General features: G+C 40.8%; 1 protein-coding gene across 2 annotated transcripts; it reads right to left on the bottom strand.

The window, feature by feature from the left end:
• Positions 1–519: 519 nt before the first annotated feature.
• LOC146977360 (bone morphogenetic protein 1-like) lies at positions 520–19,328 on the bottom strand. Of its 2 annotated transcripts, none has more exons than XM_085793531.1 (20): positions 19,014–19,328; positions 14,999–15,109; positions 11,642–11,788; positions 11,373–11,490; positions 10,794–10,972; positions 10,589–10,694; positions 9,382–9,506; positions 9,123–9,238; positions 8,549–8,651; positions 8,339–8,455; positions 8,028–8,173; positions 6,969–7,164; positions 6,765–6,890; positions 5,536–5,696; positions 5,209–5,389; positions 4,004–4,129; positions 2,903–3,030; positions 2,568–2,781; positions 2,127–2,377; positions 520–2,033 (listed from the first exon to the last, which is right to left on the bottom strand). In XM_085793531.1, exons 1-20 carry the CDS (start codon positions 19,144–19,146, stop codon positions 1,899–1,901), a joined length of 2,919 nt encoding a protein of 972 aa, XP_085649657.1. In that variant the 5' UTR covers positions 19,147–19,328; the 3' UTR covers positions 520–1,898. The 2 variants fall into 2 exon arrangements, with proteins under 2 accessions (XP_085649657.1, XP_085649656.1); XM_085793530.1 differs by having other exon boundaries at positions 1,669–2,033; positions 5,536–5,699; positions 19,014–19,261.
• Between the last annotated feature and the right edge of the window lie 1,069 nt (positions 19,329–20,397).

Genomic DNA, 20,397 nt, shown 5'->3' with positions numbered 1-20,397 from the left:
ACACATAGTTCAGTATGTAGACTGGATCTGCAGCCACACATTTCATGTCAGAGAAGCTGTGCTTCAGTGAAGGATGTGAAACTCTGGTAACCTGACTATTGTGAAAAAGTGCTACTTTTGTAATTCAATGATTGTTTGTGCATGACACACTAATAACTTTAAGTAAACATATATCATTTAGGCCTAATACTGTGATTTTTTTTTCCTCTACATTTTGAAAAAAATGTACATCATGATTTCGTTCACTTTAAAGTGTCATATCAGACTAACTAATGTTTTTGGTGCGTTCAGGAGCTTTGGGAAAATGTTCACTTTTTGATAAGAGGTGCTTGAAGCAGATAATAATTCATACATGAAAGCATCATGAGTGTTTTATATGTGAGTTATAATTTTGGATATTTACTTTGTACTTGCTGTGCTTGATGAATTTATTATACCAGCTGTGTGTTGTATATCTACTTTGCTGATCCAAGCTCAGTGGCACCCAACACCAAATACAGTTGTATGGGTAACATTTTAATAAAAGTATTACTTGAAAATTATTTTCCAAAAGAGTTCTTATTAATCCTCTGTGAAAATAAATAAAACGTCAGAACCATTTCATTATGTACTGCGAATGCTGAAGCTCTAATACTATATAGTTTAAATTAAAGGTGCCCTGTGGAGTTTTTGGCCACTAGAGGCAAAGAAGCAGCATTTTTACAAGCAGGTCCCTGTCTTTGTTTGCATCATACTTAAATGAGGATGCACGTGCACATGCGTAAAAAAGCTGATTATACAACACACGTTATGGTTAGTTTCATGCTGTTGCACTGGCGGCAGTAACATTCATAGAAATACTGCAACACATCAATAAAGGCAGTGAAGAAGACTCCAAACGTGGATGTAAACATTGCCTCACTCAAAAGTGATTTATAAGAAAGAAAAATGTTGCATGCATTTGTCAGACTTTCAAGATACACACACGTGGTGAGTTGAGAATGAATGTAAACAAAACTTTGTTTGTTTAGAAGGAAACTTCACAGGGCGCCTCTAATACCAGCCTGAAAACAGCCAGTCATTTTTAGATTGAAGTTTAAAGTTGCTTCTTTGACTACACCCATCATCAATAATGGGTAGGACTAAGTGTGTCATAGGTGTCGTCTCTCACTCCTGTAAACAAGTGATGTCATCGTGCACTTACACACCCTGGAGTACACGTCTACATCACAGGAGCAAATTGGGACAATCGAAAAATAAGATTTTTATCTGCTCTTTAGGCTCAATGTAGCCTACTGTAAAAAGGGGAAAAAAATATTCAATATATTAAAGTACGAGGTGCTAATTTCGTCTGTTAAAAAATGTCAGGGAACTATATTAATGTACTGTAAGGAAATCCAAAAACTAAAGAAAAGCACAGACAGGTCAGAAAGAAATATTAAATAATTCAACTCTGACGTAAAATATTTCTTTCATACTTAGGCTATAATCATCATATGGATTTTGATATGATACAGAAAAGTGCTTTACTTTCATTAGAAGTGACCAAGCTTTAAACCTCAGACGGCAAAAAGTGACACAGTTGAAATCATGATTAAAAAAACCGCAAACTATATCACAATATATACATTTTATATCTTAGCACAGTGTTATGATGTAATCAGCTCATTACAAGTGGCGTGACTGGATTTACTCAACATGATAATCACTTCAAACTAATCCTTACCTTTCATCCTATATAGCTACATAATGAGAAAGAGTAGAGATGTTATTTCTCTGCATGGCTTCGCTCTTTCTAGCAGATAAAGTATGTGTGTTGGTGTTTGTGGTCTCAATCCATGCATTCATTTCTCCTCTGGAGAAGGGTGTGTGCGACCAAATGTTAGGGAGGAAGTCTCCATTTAGATTTGGGGCAAAAGTCACTTGCTTGCGTGTAACGTGTCCTGGAACTTTGTGCTTGTGTAGCGCACATGAAAGCCTTTTTTATTGATGCTGTCATCTGAGTGAAACTTTAAAACGATGGCGTCTCCAGCTGAGTAGACCTCCTCTGGAGCCTGAAGAAAAGAGGCAAGAGGAGACGGTTTATGAAGCAGAAAGTTAGTTTGAGCTCCATTTACTACACAAGCCTGATATTTTTAGCCTCTCACCCCTAATCCACAATATCTGCCCAGCCTCGGAGACTTGATGTCAGCGCCGTCGTACAGCTCCACGTAATCGTAGCCGCAGTCGGCCTCCTCCTCGATCTCAAACACTTGGAAGACGATCTCCACTCCGTAACCCTTCTCAGCAGTGACCACCCACAGACAGTCAGAGCCACCAGGGTAGTTGTTATCTCCAAACTGTGCATGAGAGTACAGATCTTTTGTCTTGACCTCGGCCTTAAGACTTCCTCCACATTCTGGGAATCCACAACCACAAAATTAAAGGGTCAAAAGGAGCAACTCGTAAAAGTGAGGAAAGAATGCAGCTTTCTAAACACAACAGAAAACAAACCCCTGGTTGTAAATGTCCCATTTTTGGGAGAGAGTCTTTTTCATACAACTCAGAAACAATAACCTTCCTTTTGCTGCTGCTGCTGCTTTGCCCACCTGCTCTGTGTGAAACCTCAAAGCCTCTCTTCTGCACCGAGTTGTCCGAGTAGAAACGCAGGAACATTTTGTTGCCGCTGGAAACGACCGGAGAAGGTTTCTTGGTGCCGCAGAAACGTCCCAGGCTCTGTCCACGGGTGTCTCGCCCGTCGTAGATCTCCAGGTGGTCGTAGGCACACTCCAGATGAGCCTCCATGTCGATGTCATTGAACACCTGAAATTCATTTTTAAAAGCCATGGATGACATTGATCGGCTGTTGTCTGTTTGAAAAATCTTCACTTTCACAATATAATAATAATAATAATAAAAAACAAAAAAACACTCATTAACATACAAGCATGATTCGATGGCCCGGGGTTGTGGTCACAGACCAGGTGCAGGCCTTCTTGCTGGGGTATCTATCGGGCCAGTTGGGGCTGCTGATGATGCCTGACACACTGTTTACAACAAAATCACAGCCGGCTGAAAATAAAAACAATGAAGTTGCGTCACTTAGTGCTCACATGTTTCCCCTGGAGCATTTTTCCTGGACAATGCATCATAAAAAGAAAATCAAAAGTAGAGCCTTCAACACTCAGGCAATGTAAGTATTTCCTTATGCACAAGTTGATCTACAGTATGTATAAAAAATATGATGTTGAGTAGTAGTAGAAGCGCCACTCGTGGTGACTTAACAGTCCCATTCAGGAAAAGTACATTTGGCCAGCTATCATTTTCTGTTAAAGCATTACAAAATTGGAACTCACTTCCCACCCATATTAAAGAAATACATACATACTGTACTTTTACATCCAAACTAAAAACATGGCTTACTCATAATTACACCTGTACCCACTAAGATATTGTGCTATTTGCGTCATGATCATGCTGCCTGTCTGTGTTTTATCTGTCTATGTGATGTCTGCATGCACCCCTGTCTGTCTGCATCCCAGAATGTGTAGTACAGTATGTGCTGATGTAGCCTATTGTGTGTGATTACTGGTATATTGCATGTGCTGCTCTTGTATGTTTCTATGTGCTGTCTTTGCATGATTGTACTGATGCCTACCTGCTCTATCCTTTCCCTATTGATTCTTTTTAATCATTGTGTTGTAATATATTGTTGTTGTTGTTTTTTTAGGATGCCCATTGTCATCTGGCCGGAGACTACAGCAGGATATTAGCCATGCTGGCTAAAGCTGCCCTTTTTACTGTATTTAATGCAGTTGATTAATTGGGACTGTCCACGTACAATAAAACAATAAAGTAAAGTAAAAGTAAAGTAACGTGGCCACATGGGAGAAAGCAAGGACCCACCTTGTATCTCCTGATGGCCTCAAACTCAACCTCCAAAGGCCATAATTGAGGTCTGCTTATTCTCAACATTGTGTAATTTACGAACCGACCCTTTAAATCCTGCAGATGAAGGACAGTGGAGACACATACTGTACTGTACCTTCCTTGCAGTCGTGCTTGTTGTCGTGCAGCTGGAAGCCGCTGCGACACTGACAGCTGTAGCTTCCGAAGGTGTTCACACACTCGTGCTGGCAGCCTCCATTGTCTTTGGAGCACTCGTCGATATCTGTCGACGTTTCAGTTATTTTAATTCAGAATTCCTTTGCACAGCAACATGTGAATCGCAACAGGCTGTGGTAAACTTGGAGAACATATTGAGTTAACATTTTAGACATTTTAGGCTCTGCTGCTGAGTGCAGACACAAAGGTTGTCTGTGCTCTTCGAGATGGAAGAATCTGCTGCGTTAAACACCAACAGGTCAGCAAACTATCTCCTGGGTATCCTCTACGTTTGTGTTTTTGAAAAGAGCAGATATCAAATATATTCTTTCTGACGGCTGTTTTAGAAAACAACATTTCTTGGGTAAAAAGGTGCTGGTTCAGTGTGGAGGGAAGGATGAAATATCCACGAGTGTGGGTTTGACTCCATGAGATCACAAATGAATTATCAATACAATATAATAAATACTAATGAAGCATTAAAACAGCTACATGGGGACATCGTTGAGCTCAGTGGGTAGAGCAGGCACCCTGGTTCTATTCCACTGGTGGCCCTTTGCTGCACGTCATTCCCCCTGTCTGTCCCCCATTTCCTGTCTCTCTACAGTTGTCCTATCAATTAAAAGGCTGAACAGCCCAAAAAATATTTATACATTATTCTTATTTTTATGACTGTTCCATAGGTAACATTAGAATTAACAGCTGTTTACTTGCTAGTTTGAAGAGTTCATCATCCCTCTTGGTTTAGTCTCTTTGTTTTCTACTGAAGCTACTGTAGCATGCTAGCTAGCCGGCCAGGGTCACTTTCCGATACCGAGTCACTGTATCTTCCAGTCTGCCTTGAAGAAGCAGCACTGCTCAGACAACTTAGAAACAATGTCTATATCAAATGTAAATGAAAAATGTTCTATTTGATTTTGAATGTAAAAGAATATTTATTTAAAATGTACTTATTTTGTGTAAAACTTAAAGTTTTAGTTCCACATGAAGTCCGTTTTTCTCATTATGGCAGAAAGCTGCCTACTTTGTTTTCATAATGAGGTGATGGTTTTTGTCTTTTTTAGTGTTCCACATCTGGACGTATTACATAACACTCAATATTTCCCTCCTCAACACTTCCAAAATATTTGACTCAGTGAGACTTACCAGAGAAGAAGTGAGCCTTGAAGCCCCTCTTGGACACCGTGTTGTCCGACTTGAACTCAATCCTCATGTTGTTTTGTTGGGAGGTGATGACCTCGGGTTTCTCTGCTCCACAGAACTTCCCATGAAGCTTTGAGTCCGAACTCAACCCGCTGCGCACCTCCACATAATCATATTTACACACCTGATGGTAAACACTAGAAGATTTTACTTACCAAGGACAAAGGAGGAACGTTAGCATGTTATTGAATGAACTGTCTGCAGAAAGACTGTGATATATTCCCCTGAGCAGAAATACATCACAAACAGTCTTTACGATCGTGTACTTACATCATTCCCTTCGGTCTCAAACACATCAAACGCCAGAGTGATGCGATACTGAATGGGCGCCACAAGCTGCCACACACAGTTCTTGTTTGGTGGGTATTCTTTGGGCCAGCCGGGGGTGGTGAGTGAGCCGTTCAGCTTGGTGATGAACCCACCACAGGCAGCTGCTGGTGGGAGAAAACACTGATTTTAGTGGTGGAAGAGTCAAAGATAGACACTTGCATCACATAAATTACAAAACCCATGTGTGAATTAGGAAATTCAGAAATGGGTTTTGTAATTTCTAACTTTTTCTTTAAAGGAATAGTTCTGCAAATAGTTTTGCAAATTTGAATTTTGGGTGAACTATTCTTTTAAGTGAAGACAAAGATGAGCTCTTGAAATACAAGATTAAACAAAATGACACCAAGAAGTGAAGTGAAACTGTAATAGGAAGTAGTAGGGCTGGAATTGCATCAGTCACTTTAGAATAAATTTCAATATCTTTTCTAATATCAGTGAATGCACCAAATCCAGCTGGAGAAATGTGTAATTCTCCATTTATGCGGTTTGACTGACAAAGCTCACAGAGAAGCTACAGTGAGGATGTGGTGCTCCCTTGTGGTAAAAGACGAAACTACCAGAGAATCGAGCATTTCCTGGGAGAAGGATATCATCATGTGATTCTCTTGAAACATCTGTGTTTATCACGAACACATGCACTGGAAACACTTGAGAAGAGCATTAATGCAGCACATAAAATGTGTAAAGTGTGTAACTTTTAAGTGTTCATCCATTCTGATGACAAAAATAACTTTGACTTTAATTAATTTATTGCCAGAGTCGATGTTTCCCAGCTGCGGTCCTCAAGCCCGTCTGTCAGAGAGCTGAATCAGCTGCCTCCTCATGTGGAGTCGATTATTATATAAATGTGAGGTATGTAGAGTTCTTAGGGCCTAAAGGTCGATGCTGAGGTGGAGGTTTGGGGTTTGATGCTATATTTGCAGCTACAGAAGTAGAAACACTAGTGATTGACGGTTTTCAGGTGAGAAGTGTATGGACAGACCTGCAGCAAACTGATGGACGTCAGGCAAAGTGTGTGATCAATGTGTGTTGCAGTGAGAGGAGTTGGTCACACGAGGGCAGCAGCTGATGCTTCAACCAGCTTAACTTGATATTTCCAAATAATAGCAGTCTAATGTTGGGTGTGTGTATGTGTTATGAAAGGATGTGGAGTTATACTCTGCACTCACTCTCACAGCTGCGTCTGTCGGCTGCCAGCTCATATCCAGGGTCACAGGCACATCTGTAGCTGCCCAGTGTGTTCAGACAGCGCTGCTCACAGTGGCCGTTGTCAGGTCTGGAGCACTCGTCCATCTCTGGCAAAATCAAAAATAGACAATTCGCATCATCTTCTGCAAAACTTCAGTCTGGAAACAACAAGAACAACAACATACCTTTGAAAAAGTTGGCTGCAAACCCGGCTTTGTTGACCGATCCATCAGATACAAACTTCAGCCAGAGCTGGTTGGAGCTGCTTTTGATGTCGTCTGGTTTGTCGTAGCCGCAGAAATGGCCGAGCAGAGGGCTGCTCTCTGAGCTGCCGTCCCTCACCTCCACGTAGTCGTAGGCGCAGCTGTCGTGTCTCTCAATCTGCAGTCGCAGCAAAGACAGTGAGGTGCACATTACAATAGTTTAGTTTTAGTTTTGTTTTATTATGGATCCCCATTAGTCCTCACCTTGGTAAGGACTATTCTTCCTGGGGTCCAGACACTCATACGTGACAATCAAGACATAATACAATAAATTACAGAATTAAATAAATGAAAAACAACAAAAAAAACAACTTTGACTTTTCAAAACCTTAGAAAAATCTAAGTTCTTTACTAATAATGGCCTCTTTTATTTTCTTTGTGAATCTCCATTTATTTTCAATGTTGATATATATGGTGGGAGCTGATTCTAATACGTCACTGCTCTATACATTACAGTTCTCCTAAGTGCCTCAGTTCTTGGTAGAGGCAGGGTAAAATGAGCACTCAAGGCATGCCTGGTTGCATAGCCATGCCTATCATTAGTAGTTTGAAGCTGCAACAACAAATTATTAGGTTTTCCCACATGATAAATATTAAACAAAATGTGACCAAACTATAAGCGAATCTTTGTTCTACTGTCATCCAAGACAGCGTTCCATGCATCCCCTCTACACTACTCCTCGCAGAGCAGCGGAGAGCGAGTCGTGCTGCTCTATTCTCTGTGTGATTTGGAGTTTTTGTAAGTCTTGTTTTGAGGCGCTAGACCATATTATTGGGCAATAGTCAAGACAGGATAATACTAAAGATTGCAATACCAGTTTAACTGCTGAACCTGACAAAAGATGAGCAATAGAGGACAAAGATGCAGGTTATCACAAACAAATACACTGTAAAGATGTGCAAATTCAGGCTTTGACATGGGACAATAACAGAAATCATAGAAAATGTTCAAACATCTGTTGAGAGTAAAGGCGGTTTTACCTCAAAGGACTGAAACGAGAGGCCGACATCGTAACCTTCTGCCACAGTGATCCTCCACACACAGTCTTTATTGGACTGGTAGTCATCTGGGTAATTGGGTGACTGGATCTGGCCGCTGTCCCGCTTCACCTCTCCTCCACAGATGGCTGCACAGGAGGAGACAATTGTGACTAATTTCCTCTATTTCAGTTCAGGAGTTGACGTTACGCATTGAAATCAGATGTAAAAACCTGCAGCAAACGGCTGACGATTCACAATGAGGATGTGGTACTGGTTATGAACACGTACGATCAGCACCATAGATGAAATACCTTCATAAACGGCTGAGAAGCCTTTGCCGACCCAGCTGCTGCTGCTTCTGAATTCAATCCACAGCTGACTGTCAGCGGAGATGATTGGATCTGGAAGGGTGTCGCCACAAAAACGACCTGCCAAAGCGCACGACACGATACATGAAACTGTCTGAGGATGTAGGGACACAGAAAGAGGGGGAGTCTAACTGCCAGTCAAGGTTTAGAGACCTTTCAGTGGAGCTTTTCTCCAGAACCCGTCTCGGACCTCCACGTGGTCGTACCAACACAGGTGACTCCTGAAGAGGTCCATGGAGGTAAAATTCAAAACAATCTGGGAGAGACACACAGACATAAGAGGCAGACAGAGGGTGGGTGAGAGTATGGAGATATCTTAAACATCAGGACATCAGTTTTTATATTTCTGCACTGTCATACGGTTATCCATCAAAATAACATGGAATATACTGAGCAGATGAAACAAAGGATTGAGAAAGGAAATAATCTGTAAGATGATACGTTCACTTATCCATGATTACCATCAATTTCCACATTAACCACATAAACAATCAATGAAGTGCCCTGCATGATCAGTGGATGCTATTTCCTTTCTCATTATGTTTTTTTCTGTAATTATATCACAACCAACTCGAGGTTTTAAAGTGTTCTGGTTAGATGACGGATGAAGTTTTTAAATTAAATTACAGCTTGTAGGATTCGGAGAATATGAGTGAATTTAGGAAAGTAAGGTATTCATACAGTCGTTTTGTGTGTGAAGGGTTATAACTTGTTAGATGTCGTTCACCTTCTCTCCAGGAGTGACAGAAATCCTCCAGACACAGTGAGCGTACGCTGAGTAGCCGTTGGGGAAACCAGGAGAGGAGAAGTTTCCGGCGCTCTCCTGCAGACTGTCCCCGCACTCTGTCACAACAACACAACACAACTCACTCCTATAATTGGCTTTGACAATGATAAAAGATCTAAAGAGTCGAGATGTGGTTCTGTTTGACAGCTGTAATCGATGGGTGCTGATGTTTTCTACACATCCTAAGAATCTTACGTACTTGCACATTTGTAGAGTTTGCGGGCCTGTGCTATGTCCCCTTTGCTGAGCCTGGTCCTCTGTCCAATCACCGGCCTGGCTCCATTGACATCGTAACGGGGCGAGATTGTGTCTAAGAAGACTCCTCTGATTCAGACAAATCATAAAACGTGAGCAGTTCATTTGTCAGAGAAGATCAAAATGATCTAATGATTCCAAAATTGATTCTAGCACAAATGAGCCCGATGAAGCTCAATGACGTTTTCAACAAGACTGATCTTCAGCACCTTGATACTTTATTGATTCTGATAATCTCTCACTGGGTTTGGAGCTCACTCTTGCTCAGTTCCCATGGTGATGCGCCCATGAATGACAGGCATGTGCAAACAGAGCGCTCTGAATGGGGCCTTTTGCCGGTGCCAGCCGGCTCAGTGGAGCCCACTCCTGAATGCCAGAGAAAAAGGCCACTCCAGCCCAAATTGTTCAACAAAGCCTGAACTGCCAGGCCTTTATTTAGCTTGGCTTTCCTCCATGACCCAGACCAGCAGAGCGGTGATGGAGGTAAAAACACCAAAGCACAGAGAAAAGCAACGGGGCAACAACATGCACGAGACAGAAATGAAAAGGAGACTAGTGTGAAACCGTTTCTGTGACAATAAAGGACCAAATCCCTGAGGTTTCCTATAGAGCTTGTTTAGCAGAGCTGAATAAAGGGACAAACACCAGGTCAGTGTAGTAGCTCAGCTGATAATGCAGCAGGATATTAGTGACACATTGGGAGATTTCTTTCACATGGGTTGAGCTGGATTTGATGTCGATGATGCTTCTCTGCAGTGACAGTAAACACAGCATTAAATACTGAGCAGGACTTTTATCAGTGGAATATGTCGTATAGTTTCAGTCAGAAGCAATGATAGTTGCTATAATGGTCTAGTTAGAGATGCAGGCTGGTGCACTGTACAGTATATTGTCAGTTCAAATATACAGATGGAGCGGACAGAGTGAATCACCAGTGCTCGACAATTAGACTATTGAGCAGGGCATATTTCCAGTAATTGCCCCAGTGGAGCTGTTTAATGGCCTCTTAATGTGAGCCAGGGTAGAGCTAAAAATAAAGCCTGCATTCTCAGTAAACTCTCAAGAGGGAAATAACAAGAGGCGAAATCCCCACAGTCTGTTTAGCATGAAGAAAAAATGCGAAGAATAACAAAGCATCATACAACACCAACCTGGAAAATGTATTCCTTGCATAATGCATGATGCTGCCAAAGTCGTACACTTCCCCCAGAGAGTCGACCTCGCCTGGTTCCATCTTCAGGAAGTTATACTCCTGTCCTATTCACAGACAGACAGTCACTGGACTAAATGCAAAGAAAAACATCTGGAGCGTTCAGTGAGCACGCACATCCATTCACGCTTATTCAGTAACAGTACCTGGCTGGATGTTGTCTCTGATGATGCTTACATGCTCGTCTCGGTCCGGACGCGTGTGTTCATGCCAGAAACCGATCACGTGGCCGAGTTCGTGCACCACGATGCCAAACTTGTCGCAGTTCTTCCCTATGGAGATGGCCTGAGGGCCGCCACCTCTCCTTCCCACGTAAGAGCAACACCTGCAGAGGACGACACGGGTCAGGGCCGCATCCTGCAGCCCCTGCAGAGCAAACACTGACTCTTTGCTGTTTGAGAATATTAAAGGTGTTATTGTGGGTTTAAGGGTTCATTTAAGATTCTTTGCGGTAATTTTTCTGCAGTGCCTTCTGTTTATTTCTGTTCTGTTTCATTTGTAAAGTGGGAACAAGCTGTGAGCACCTCACTGACATATCAACACCTTGTAAATTTGCTGAACTTAGCCAAGAGTAACTTGTTTAAACAGCTGCCTGCTGCTGCTGGAAGTGATGTTGACGAGAGTGAGACAAAACAGTTGTGGGATGAGAAAAAAAAAATAGATGAAAGATACAAAAACATGAAACATATAAATATTTAAACGTGGTTAATGAGCTCCTAACTCACCCACATGGCCTGTAGGTGAAAACAATGTAGCTTTCTTCAGTCGTCCTCTCAACAAACGTTACACAAGTGTGTTTCTCCCAGTGACGCATCGCCTGACGGAAAATGGCCCGTTGACTGCCTGAAAGGAAACTCTGACTTAAGAGTGTGACAGTTTCAAGATGTCTCAACCACCACACATGCCAACAAGCACAGGTTGGCTGCACAGAGGAGCCCAAAAACTCCGGTGTAAAAACACTTTGAAGGGTTTATTGTTCTCATTCAGCACTCACCACTGAAATTCCCACTGATGGCATACGGTATGATGCCATCTGGCCACACTCGCTCAGGCCTGGAGGTGGCTGCTCTCCTCAGACGACGCAGTTTGTCTGCAGATCTTTTTCTCCTGACACTGTCATTGGAGGAGGTCGACCTGTTGGCTGCAACAAGTGAATGGAAAATGTGCATTTGTTATCATCAACTTATTTGATCTAAAAAAGAGAGAGTCAGTCAGAATATTCACAGGTTACTTTATAGTAGGCCTTTATACAACAACGACACACCTTCTCACTTATTGTTTTTATTCATTATTTTCATTACTTTCTACATTGTAGATTCAAACTGAAGACGTCAAAACTATGAAGGAACACATATAGCAAACAAAAAAGTGTTAATCAAAGCAGAATATGCTTTAGATTTTAGATTTTTCGAAGTAGCCACCTTTTGCTTTGATGACAGCTTTTTGCACACTTTTGATTCTCTCATCAGCTTCATGAGTTCGTCACCTAGAACGATTCCAGCAGTTTTGAATGAGTTCCCAGAGGATCTCAGTTGGGTTTAGGTCAGGTGACAGAGAAAACTTTTGTTTTAATGAACACTTTTGTGTTTACAGCATAACTCTATATCTGTTCCTTCATAGTTTTGAAGTATTCAGTATTAATCTACAATGTAGAAAGTAATAGAAACTAGAAAAAGCATTTCCAAGAATGGAAATGGTGTGACTGCTGACAGCAACTGAACGCTGTTGCAGAATTAGCAAATAGTGCAAGCTGTGATCACCATACAAATGTTTGACCAAGGTCAGAATCGAACCCACATCCTCATGGTTATTAGACTTCCACTGTGCCTCTAGGCCACGGTGCACACACAGTTGCAGAGACTGTTGTCTGTTAATGATCTGCACACTGTCAACATCAAGAAAGCTTGAGAGTCAAGCTTGAATGACTTAGAATGAAAATGTCTGTGAATTTCAGGCTGAGCACTAACCATATGGCCACAGAGAACCTGAGTTACAATGAGCTTTATACTATGAGGAATCAAAGACTGTCCAATGACAGCTGAATAATTGGAATCAAAAGTCAAGCAATGAAGTGAAAAGACTGAGACAGGAATCGAACCCATGACCATATGATCACTAAACCTTTACTCTGCCACTCGGCTACAGAGAGCACACTGCTTTCAAGACTGTTGTCATTCATTGTAATGTGATGATGTGCTGCAAACTGGTACGAGTAATCAAGGAGATAACAAACACCTGTAACCAATTGAAGGCGGGGGAGGAGAGCAGAATTCAACATAACATAACAAGAGTTCTTCCCTTGGATTCGAACCAGTGATCTTAGGGTTGGCAAGCATGCACCCTAACGCCTACACTACAGTGGAGTTGTGAAGAAGAGAGGTTGAGACTTTGATGAATGTGAGATTTTTTGTGAAAAAGTTAAATATTTTAAAAAGTATAAATAGTTAAAAAGAGAAAAGTAATGCCGATAAAGTTCAAAAAAAGCTGCACGTTTTGATATATGAATTGTTGAAATAGCACAAAGTATGAAGGACTAGAAGAAGACCGTAAAAAGGCGGAAGAAAATGGCCAAACAGAAGAACAATAGTGTGACTGCTTCAGCAGTCACACTAACTAGAAAATTTCCTCTGGGGAAATTTTGAAAGGCCCATGGGGCTAATGCCGGTTTTGCCATCTCTGTCAACATAGGAATCAAACCCACGATCTTAAGGTCAAGACAGAGCTGATCAGACAGACACATGATCATCTTTCTATAAGCACTGATATGGAGGAGCTGTAACCACATTAGGTTACCTGTGTGTGTGTGTGTGTGTGTGTGTGTGTGTGTGTGTGTGTATGTGTGTGTGTGTGTGTGTGTGTGTGTGTGTGTGTGTGTGTGTGTGTAATCACATGAAGTTACCTGTGTGTTTTGATGTGTGTGTGTGTCTGTAACTGTAATCACATGAAGCTGGTTCTAGAGTCTGTGTGTGTCTGTGTGTGACTGACTTGACACATGTTACGAGCTTTAGCTGTGTGTCTGTCTTTATAAACATTTAAACGAGCGCCAGGTGGATTGTTTATGAAGTTAACGAGCTCTGGCCTGAGAATCAGACATTACCACGGCAACTCGAGGTGGTTACCACGGCGATAGGGGCCCCCCAGGCTGAGGCAGACAGAAACGTGGAGAAAAAGAGCGATTTTCTGCCTCTGCACTGGTCTCGCAAAAGGCTTAGCGTGACAAAACGGTAACTCCTATCAGAACAAAACACAGATCAACGTTGCTCTAAGGACTTCCTGAAAAATGTGGTACGATTTGGTATTTCTACAGTAAATATTTTGGAGACGCTGGCAGTTTTAAAACATCGGTCCGTTCTGCTTCTCTCAGAAAATATTTGTATTGGAGTCAATGAGGAGCAGAGACAGACGTGGCCGCACTCAGAGGCTGATTCTGTAAATTCTGTAAGTCTCTCTGATATTTTGAGCACATGACATGAGAGATAACAAGTTTGTCTTACAAATTCTGAAAAAATCATGTGTGTAGAGTGTAAATTGTGGCCGTGCTGACAGTTTATCCAGAAAAAATACAGAATGTTTCTTCACTCTCTCCCACTCTAACCGATGATGTCACGCACTCTGACACGAACATTCCGTGCAATACACAACCATTATAATCTCATAATTTCTCCAAAAATGATCATGGTCATTGATCAGGGATTGATCAAAAACTACATGACCTATCAAAACGTGGAGTAATACGACAATACACAAGACTTGTGTCTACTGTTTAAAGTTTAAATGAAGTCTCTAGGTGAAAGTATGCCTGAGCAGTAGACGAGTGTTAAACTCCAATGATTGGTCTTTTTCGCTCTTTTTTTCCCGTCCGTCCCATTGACTACAATGCAAACATTTTGCGCAGTTTTTCGCGACTTACGTCGCAAAAAATTCGTAAACTGTTGAGAAAAGTAATAGCACACCGATCCCGATCGAACTGCACGTTTTGATATACGGTATAATCTAGCAGCGAATCGAAAATCGTCCGGAAGATGAAAAATAATATTATGGAAGAAAAAATCCACACAATAACATGGTCATAGCTGTAGGGATCGGTGCCTGGTGCGATGGCCCGTGGCCCTAATAAAGAAAGACCATTAAATGAGAAGGTGTGTCCAAACTTTCCACTGGCAGTGTATAAACTTTATTACAGACTCAGGTCTATCTACAAGACACACAAAAACAGCCAACACAATACATATAATAAAAGTTGATGAAAGCTAAAAGTTCATAGAAGTTTCTACGAGAATAGAAAGAAACATCTGTACAGATGTCTCCAGCAGGTGACTGGTATCTGATCATGTTAGTCGAGCTTTGATACCTGAGTCTGTTTGGTTGTTCTGGATGGTCTGCGGCTCATCCTCACTGCTTTGGGCCTCTTTGAACATGCGGAGGTCATCTTCATCCAGAGCAATGTCTCCCAGAAAAGCAACTGGAGCAGAAACATGAACACACAGGGAAACAGAAGATAGTATACATAAGACTGAAATTCTGTAAAACAATAAACTAAGGATTACGCCAATTAGCAGTAGTTAGCTTCATTTAACATAACAGGTGGATACTAGCCCTGCTCTGTCCAAAGGCAACAAAGTCCGCTTAATAGCACCTCAACCCTCTCTAGCTACATCATGTTCTATTTGCACATGTTTAAAAAATAAGGATTAAATTGTCCATTTTAGAGGCAATTGTTAACCTTTGGACACAGGCAGTTGAGCTGTTTTATGCTAACTTTAGCTGTGTCCTGTGTGTGAGTGGTATCAGTCCTCTCATCTAATTCCAGGCAGGAGAGCAAAGTGTTGTTACACCCAAAAATAACATGTATTCTGTGCGTGAACGCAGTATCAACACATCTCACTGGCTAAATATACAGTATAAAGAACTGTATCTCTGAACATCAGCGATATTTTCTCCTCCTCGGTGCAGGACAGGACTCCATGTGTCTGTTTGATCAGCAAACACAGCTCCTGAATACAGTCTGCGCCACATTGTCTGACTGCTCTGTCATTTTAAAAGGTGAAGGATGTTTTACAGGACTGTATCACACTGGGGCTGATGGGCTTTGCAATGTTGCTGAACGGCTACAAACAATGTAGCGACGTACAAATCAGCATTTTGAAGAATGACTGCTCTATTGTCATAAGAGTTTGTTTTTTTTTTCTTTCTTTTTATTCAAGCATGTCCCAATTCCTTACCAAGATTCATTCTCAATAAAGTCAAGAAGGAAGATGTCATCAAGGAGAGTTACAGTTAGTCCGACACTGGTTTCTAAATTTGTGTCTTATGTAATTTTTTCAGGCAAAATTTGTTTTTGAGTTTCTGTGGCATATTTCCTGCAGCAAACCATCTTCAGTGTTCAGAAACTGGATAGCCCAGTGAGGTCATGAACATCAGAGCAAAGACCTTTACCTGCCTGATAAGGTATCGCAATAAATCATTTATCAGCTTTACAATACATTCCTTCACCTGTAAAAACATCATGAGAGGAAATGTCTTGTCCTCTATATAATAATTTACTTGTGACCAAACATCTGGAGCAACATTATCCACTGTGTGCTTGAACTCCAGATTGTGATTTTAAGATTCAGGATTCAAGATTTAAGATTCAATACTTTACTGACATGTTGATTGGAATTTGTTTTAGTGGGCTTCACGCACCGACAAGAAACATTCACTTACATTAAAGATAAAACATTACTAGATAAACATAAAACAGGAGAAAACCCAGTCCATTAAAAGAGTAAAATAAAAACACTAAGGCACCTGTTGTAGGGTTAGCAGTAGTCCACATATAAAGTGCATGTTAAAAGTGCACCATAAAATAAATAACAATAATAAAATTGATACAATAATAATAAGTACTGTAAATAAAATAGTGTTTGTCAGCCCCTTGATTAAGCCCTATCAATTGGCTCAGCATGGTAGTTCCTGAGTGTTGAGTAGTCAGACAGCTTGGGGATCTGTTCTGTTCTGTAACATGGTGTCAATTGATTGCAATGCGATCAATGCTCAAAAAAGCATCACAGATGAGGAAAGGTTAAACTCGTAACTCCTTGCTGTTTCCTTTTCAAACAAGAGGGATCCACAGTCATAGCCATAGTGCAGAAAGAGGAAGACATAAGGAGTGAAAGTATACAGTGAAGAGCTGCGACTTAGTGCGTGACTACCTGCTCAACATGGCTGACAAGGATGTTTCCGTTTTAGATTATAGATAATTCAACCTGAACAGCGGGGAATCAGGAGAAAAGGAAATGCAATTATGAGCAATCATGAGAAATTAAACATGCCAAAAGCGGAGATGACTGACTGTGACAGAAAGTTGGACTGAAGTCGTGCTGCTGGCTCAGACAGACTGTGTTGAAATAAACGGGAAAACCTAAAGTCAATAAGTTTCTTTCCCATGAGACATTAGAGCAAACTTCCTCTCCTCCTCTACTCTGCATCTTGATGATGTTTCTTGCTCCAAAACAGCCATTTTGAAACCTCCCTCTCCTTCCATCTTGGCATTTTGTGTTTTTTTTTTCTTCAAATGTACATCTTGGCATAAATCAAGACTTCATATTGCACCGATCCAGCGAAAGCAGCTCACAGGAGTATTTCCCATCAAATAACTCATTTAGCTGTGCAATGTAACAGCCTTTGGAAGTCCAAATGAAAAGACGTAGCTGGCCCTGTGTCGGCCTTTGAAGTGAATTCACTCATGCAAAGGGTGACTGTAAATGACTGTCACCCCTGCAGTGTGCACCCCATGCCCTGAAGCCAGAGGGATTTCACCGGCGTCCAGCCAAGGACGGCGCTGGCATGGCCTCAATGACCTCCAGTCTCCAGGCAACTGCCTCGGAGAAGAAGAACGGTGTGTTTTGGAAGTTTCAGAAGTCACAAATGAAAAAGGAACCCCAACCAGCTGGAGGCCCCTAATAACCAAATTAACTGTTTAGTATGTTAGACCGTGGAAAAAAAAATCTTGTATTTCACTTATTCACTTGAGAAGGCTCATTACAAAGGGAAGGCAGGCGGATTCGACCAATCAGAGACAGTCTGCTCAGCTTCCTGACAATGATACGTTTGACTTTTTATTCACAATTCGTTATTAACATACTAGCGTGCTCTACAGTATGTACCTGATATCAGTACAGTAATGTGAGCTGAATGTTCTCCTTTTGAATTTAGATTATTATTATCTCACTTAAATGTTTGACCTGACTTTCTTAAACATACTATACACCAATAATTTAAAAACCATCAAAGTACTTAACAACTAGTACTTTATTCTTGTACTTCACTACATTTCAGAGACAAATATTGTAGTTTTTACTCTGCATTTATTCAACTGCTATAGTTACCATGAAGATCAATAATTTAAATACAAAACATATGACCAGCTGATAAAATATGATGCACTGCCGAAAGATAAATAATCAACTGCTAGAAGAACAGTAGACTGCACCTAAATGAATTATCATATGAATTCTTTGGTTTCAATATTTGAACACTTTTTGTTGCTAATACTGACGATGATGTGCTTCTAATTGTAAACTAATAATAATGTGAGAATTAAACTTGTGTTTTAGGTGTTTTTATTGTTATTTCTTCCTCTACTCTTTCACGCTTGAAAATCACTTGACAGCAGTAGAATAAAGGTAATAGAGCTACATTACTTTACTTTACACTTTTTGTGAGCTGTTGGTTTCATCTCTGATAGTATAAGGTCTGTATATGTAACATAAGACATTATATGTTTGATTATGAAATAATTTAAAGTAACATAACATGCAGGTGCTCCCTGCAGTGCATTGTATTAACATCATACGCTCTCCATCAGTCTGACCTTTGCCTTTATTACTAATAACTGCACTGTGCTGTTACTGTGTTAAGAAAACACTGTCCTCAGGTCAGTGCTGTTTGCTGAAGGACCAAATTATAAACACTATTATAGGCCTACAGTTTTGAGCTACTTGCTACTTTTTTAAAAGAAACTTTTACATATTTACCTCAGTTTACTTTTGCTGAAATACAGTTTGTTGCTCAAACTATTGTGACTTAGATAAAACTAAAAAAAAAAAAAAAAAAGTTATGTTAATGTCTCTTAGTGGGATACTAAACTGTTTATGTTCTTGAACAGCTTAATAATAGCTTGAAAATTAAATTAAGATAATATAAAGAGAAAGATTTTAATATATATATATTTAAATGTTTTCATTAGCTTGCAGTTTAGCCTAGCTGGCTTTAAATCCACATCACAGAGATTTACATTCAACTTTACATTAGCATAACATATTTTTTTGATTAGGGAGAAACTAATCAATAAACTGACAGGAGGACGTAAAATGAAACTGTACCGGCTTTACACGGATCCTTGTAGTCGATTGCATCACCGAGGTAGGTAAAATTAGTGTCCACACTCTCCCAATCAGCCGCCAGAGAGACGCACAGGAGACCGCACAGCAGCAGGGAAAACGCACGAGTTGCCATCGCTTCAGATCAAAATGTGTGGACGAGCTAAAGTTCATGAACGTCCCTGAATCAAAGGAAGAGAAAACAGCGCAAAGAAAGTTCCTGGTTTCATGAACCCAGCGCTGTTTTCTCACGTCTCCATGCTGCTGCAGTGATTCACTGACATACAGGAAAGAGAGCAGAGCTCACACAGTTCACAGCTAAACACACAGCCATGCAGCACAGAGGTGCTTCACCTGGACCCAAACACACTCCTATAGAAGTGAAACTTAAACTCTGTGTGATGCTTCTTGTTTTGTTTTGTGTAATCACTTAGCTAATACTAGACTGGTTAAGTTGAGTTGGCTTCTTGAGGATAAAACATTAAAAACAAGACAGAAACCAAGAGATGTTACGTATCTGCAGCTCTACAGTGAACAACAGCCAGCATGTTTAAATTACAACTATAAATTCATATGATTGATTGATTTATACCTGTTAGCTGGTTCTTCCTCTAAAAACACCCAGGTAGTCGACAGCCTGATGCTCTCAGCAGGTGTTGAATCATGACCACACACCACCTGCAGGCAGCTGGGTCTACACCCCCCCACACACACACATACACACAGACACACATCTCACACTCATACACATACACACAGAGAGTTATTATGAGTAAATACTGTATAGAAGCTGCTTTTAGTTCAGTTTTGAAGACAAACCTAAAAGAGAAAAAGATTCACTTACTGGTTTTCCCTCGTCTCATCTCTGGATGTCACATTTAGACCAATATGTATTTATTTCTTGACTTTAATTTAGGCAACATGTCATTTTAAATGCGATGAATCCGGTTTTCTTCTCCTCATCTGAACTAGTTTGCTGCTGCAAAAGAAGACACGGCCGCCTCCATGAACTAATTTTGATGCTGACACACAGAGCAGGAACTCTGCCATGATTTTTTGGGGGGTGAGATGTCCAACTGCTGTCACCTCAGATTAGTTTGTTTGCTTCTTCATAGCAGCGGCCCCTGCTGCTTTAAAGATTACTGCCAATTTTCTTTCTTCTTTAAAAGTCTAACGCAGCACTTAGGCTTCTTTTACTTTGTTGCCATGAGTTTAAAAGATTGATGCCACTTTCATGGCTGTAATTGAAATATGAAGCTACCCCCAGCATGCTGGAAAAAGGAGAAAAGAGCTATAGCCTGCATAGAGCTTGAAAGGGCCAATATCGTGTTATATAATGGGCTCACTAGCTAATAGCACTGATTTAATCATTTCCTGCTACATTTGT

Source organism: Trachurus japonicus, chromosome 12 (genome assembly GCF_045865225.1).
Source record: "Trachurus japonicus isolate A0001 chromosome 12, Traja_1.0".
Taxonomy (NCBI): Eukaryota; Metazoa; Chordata; class Actinopteri; order Carangiformes; family Carangidae; genus Trachurus; species Trachurus japonicus.
The sequence above is the reverse complement of the archived record's forward strand: the minus strand, read 5'-3'. Positions and strand labels throughout refer to the sequence as shown.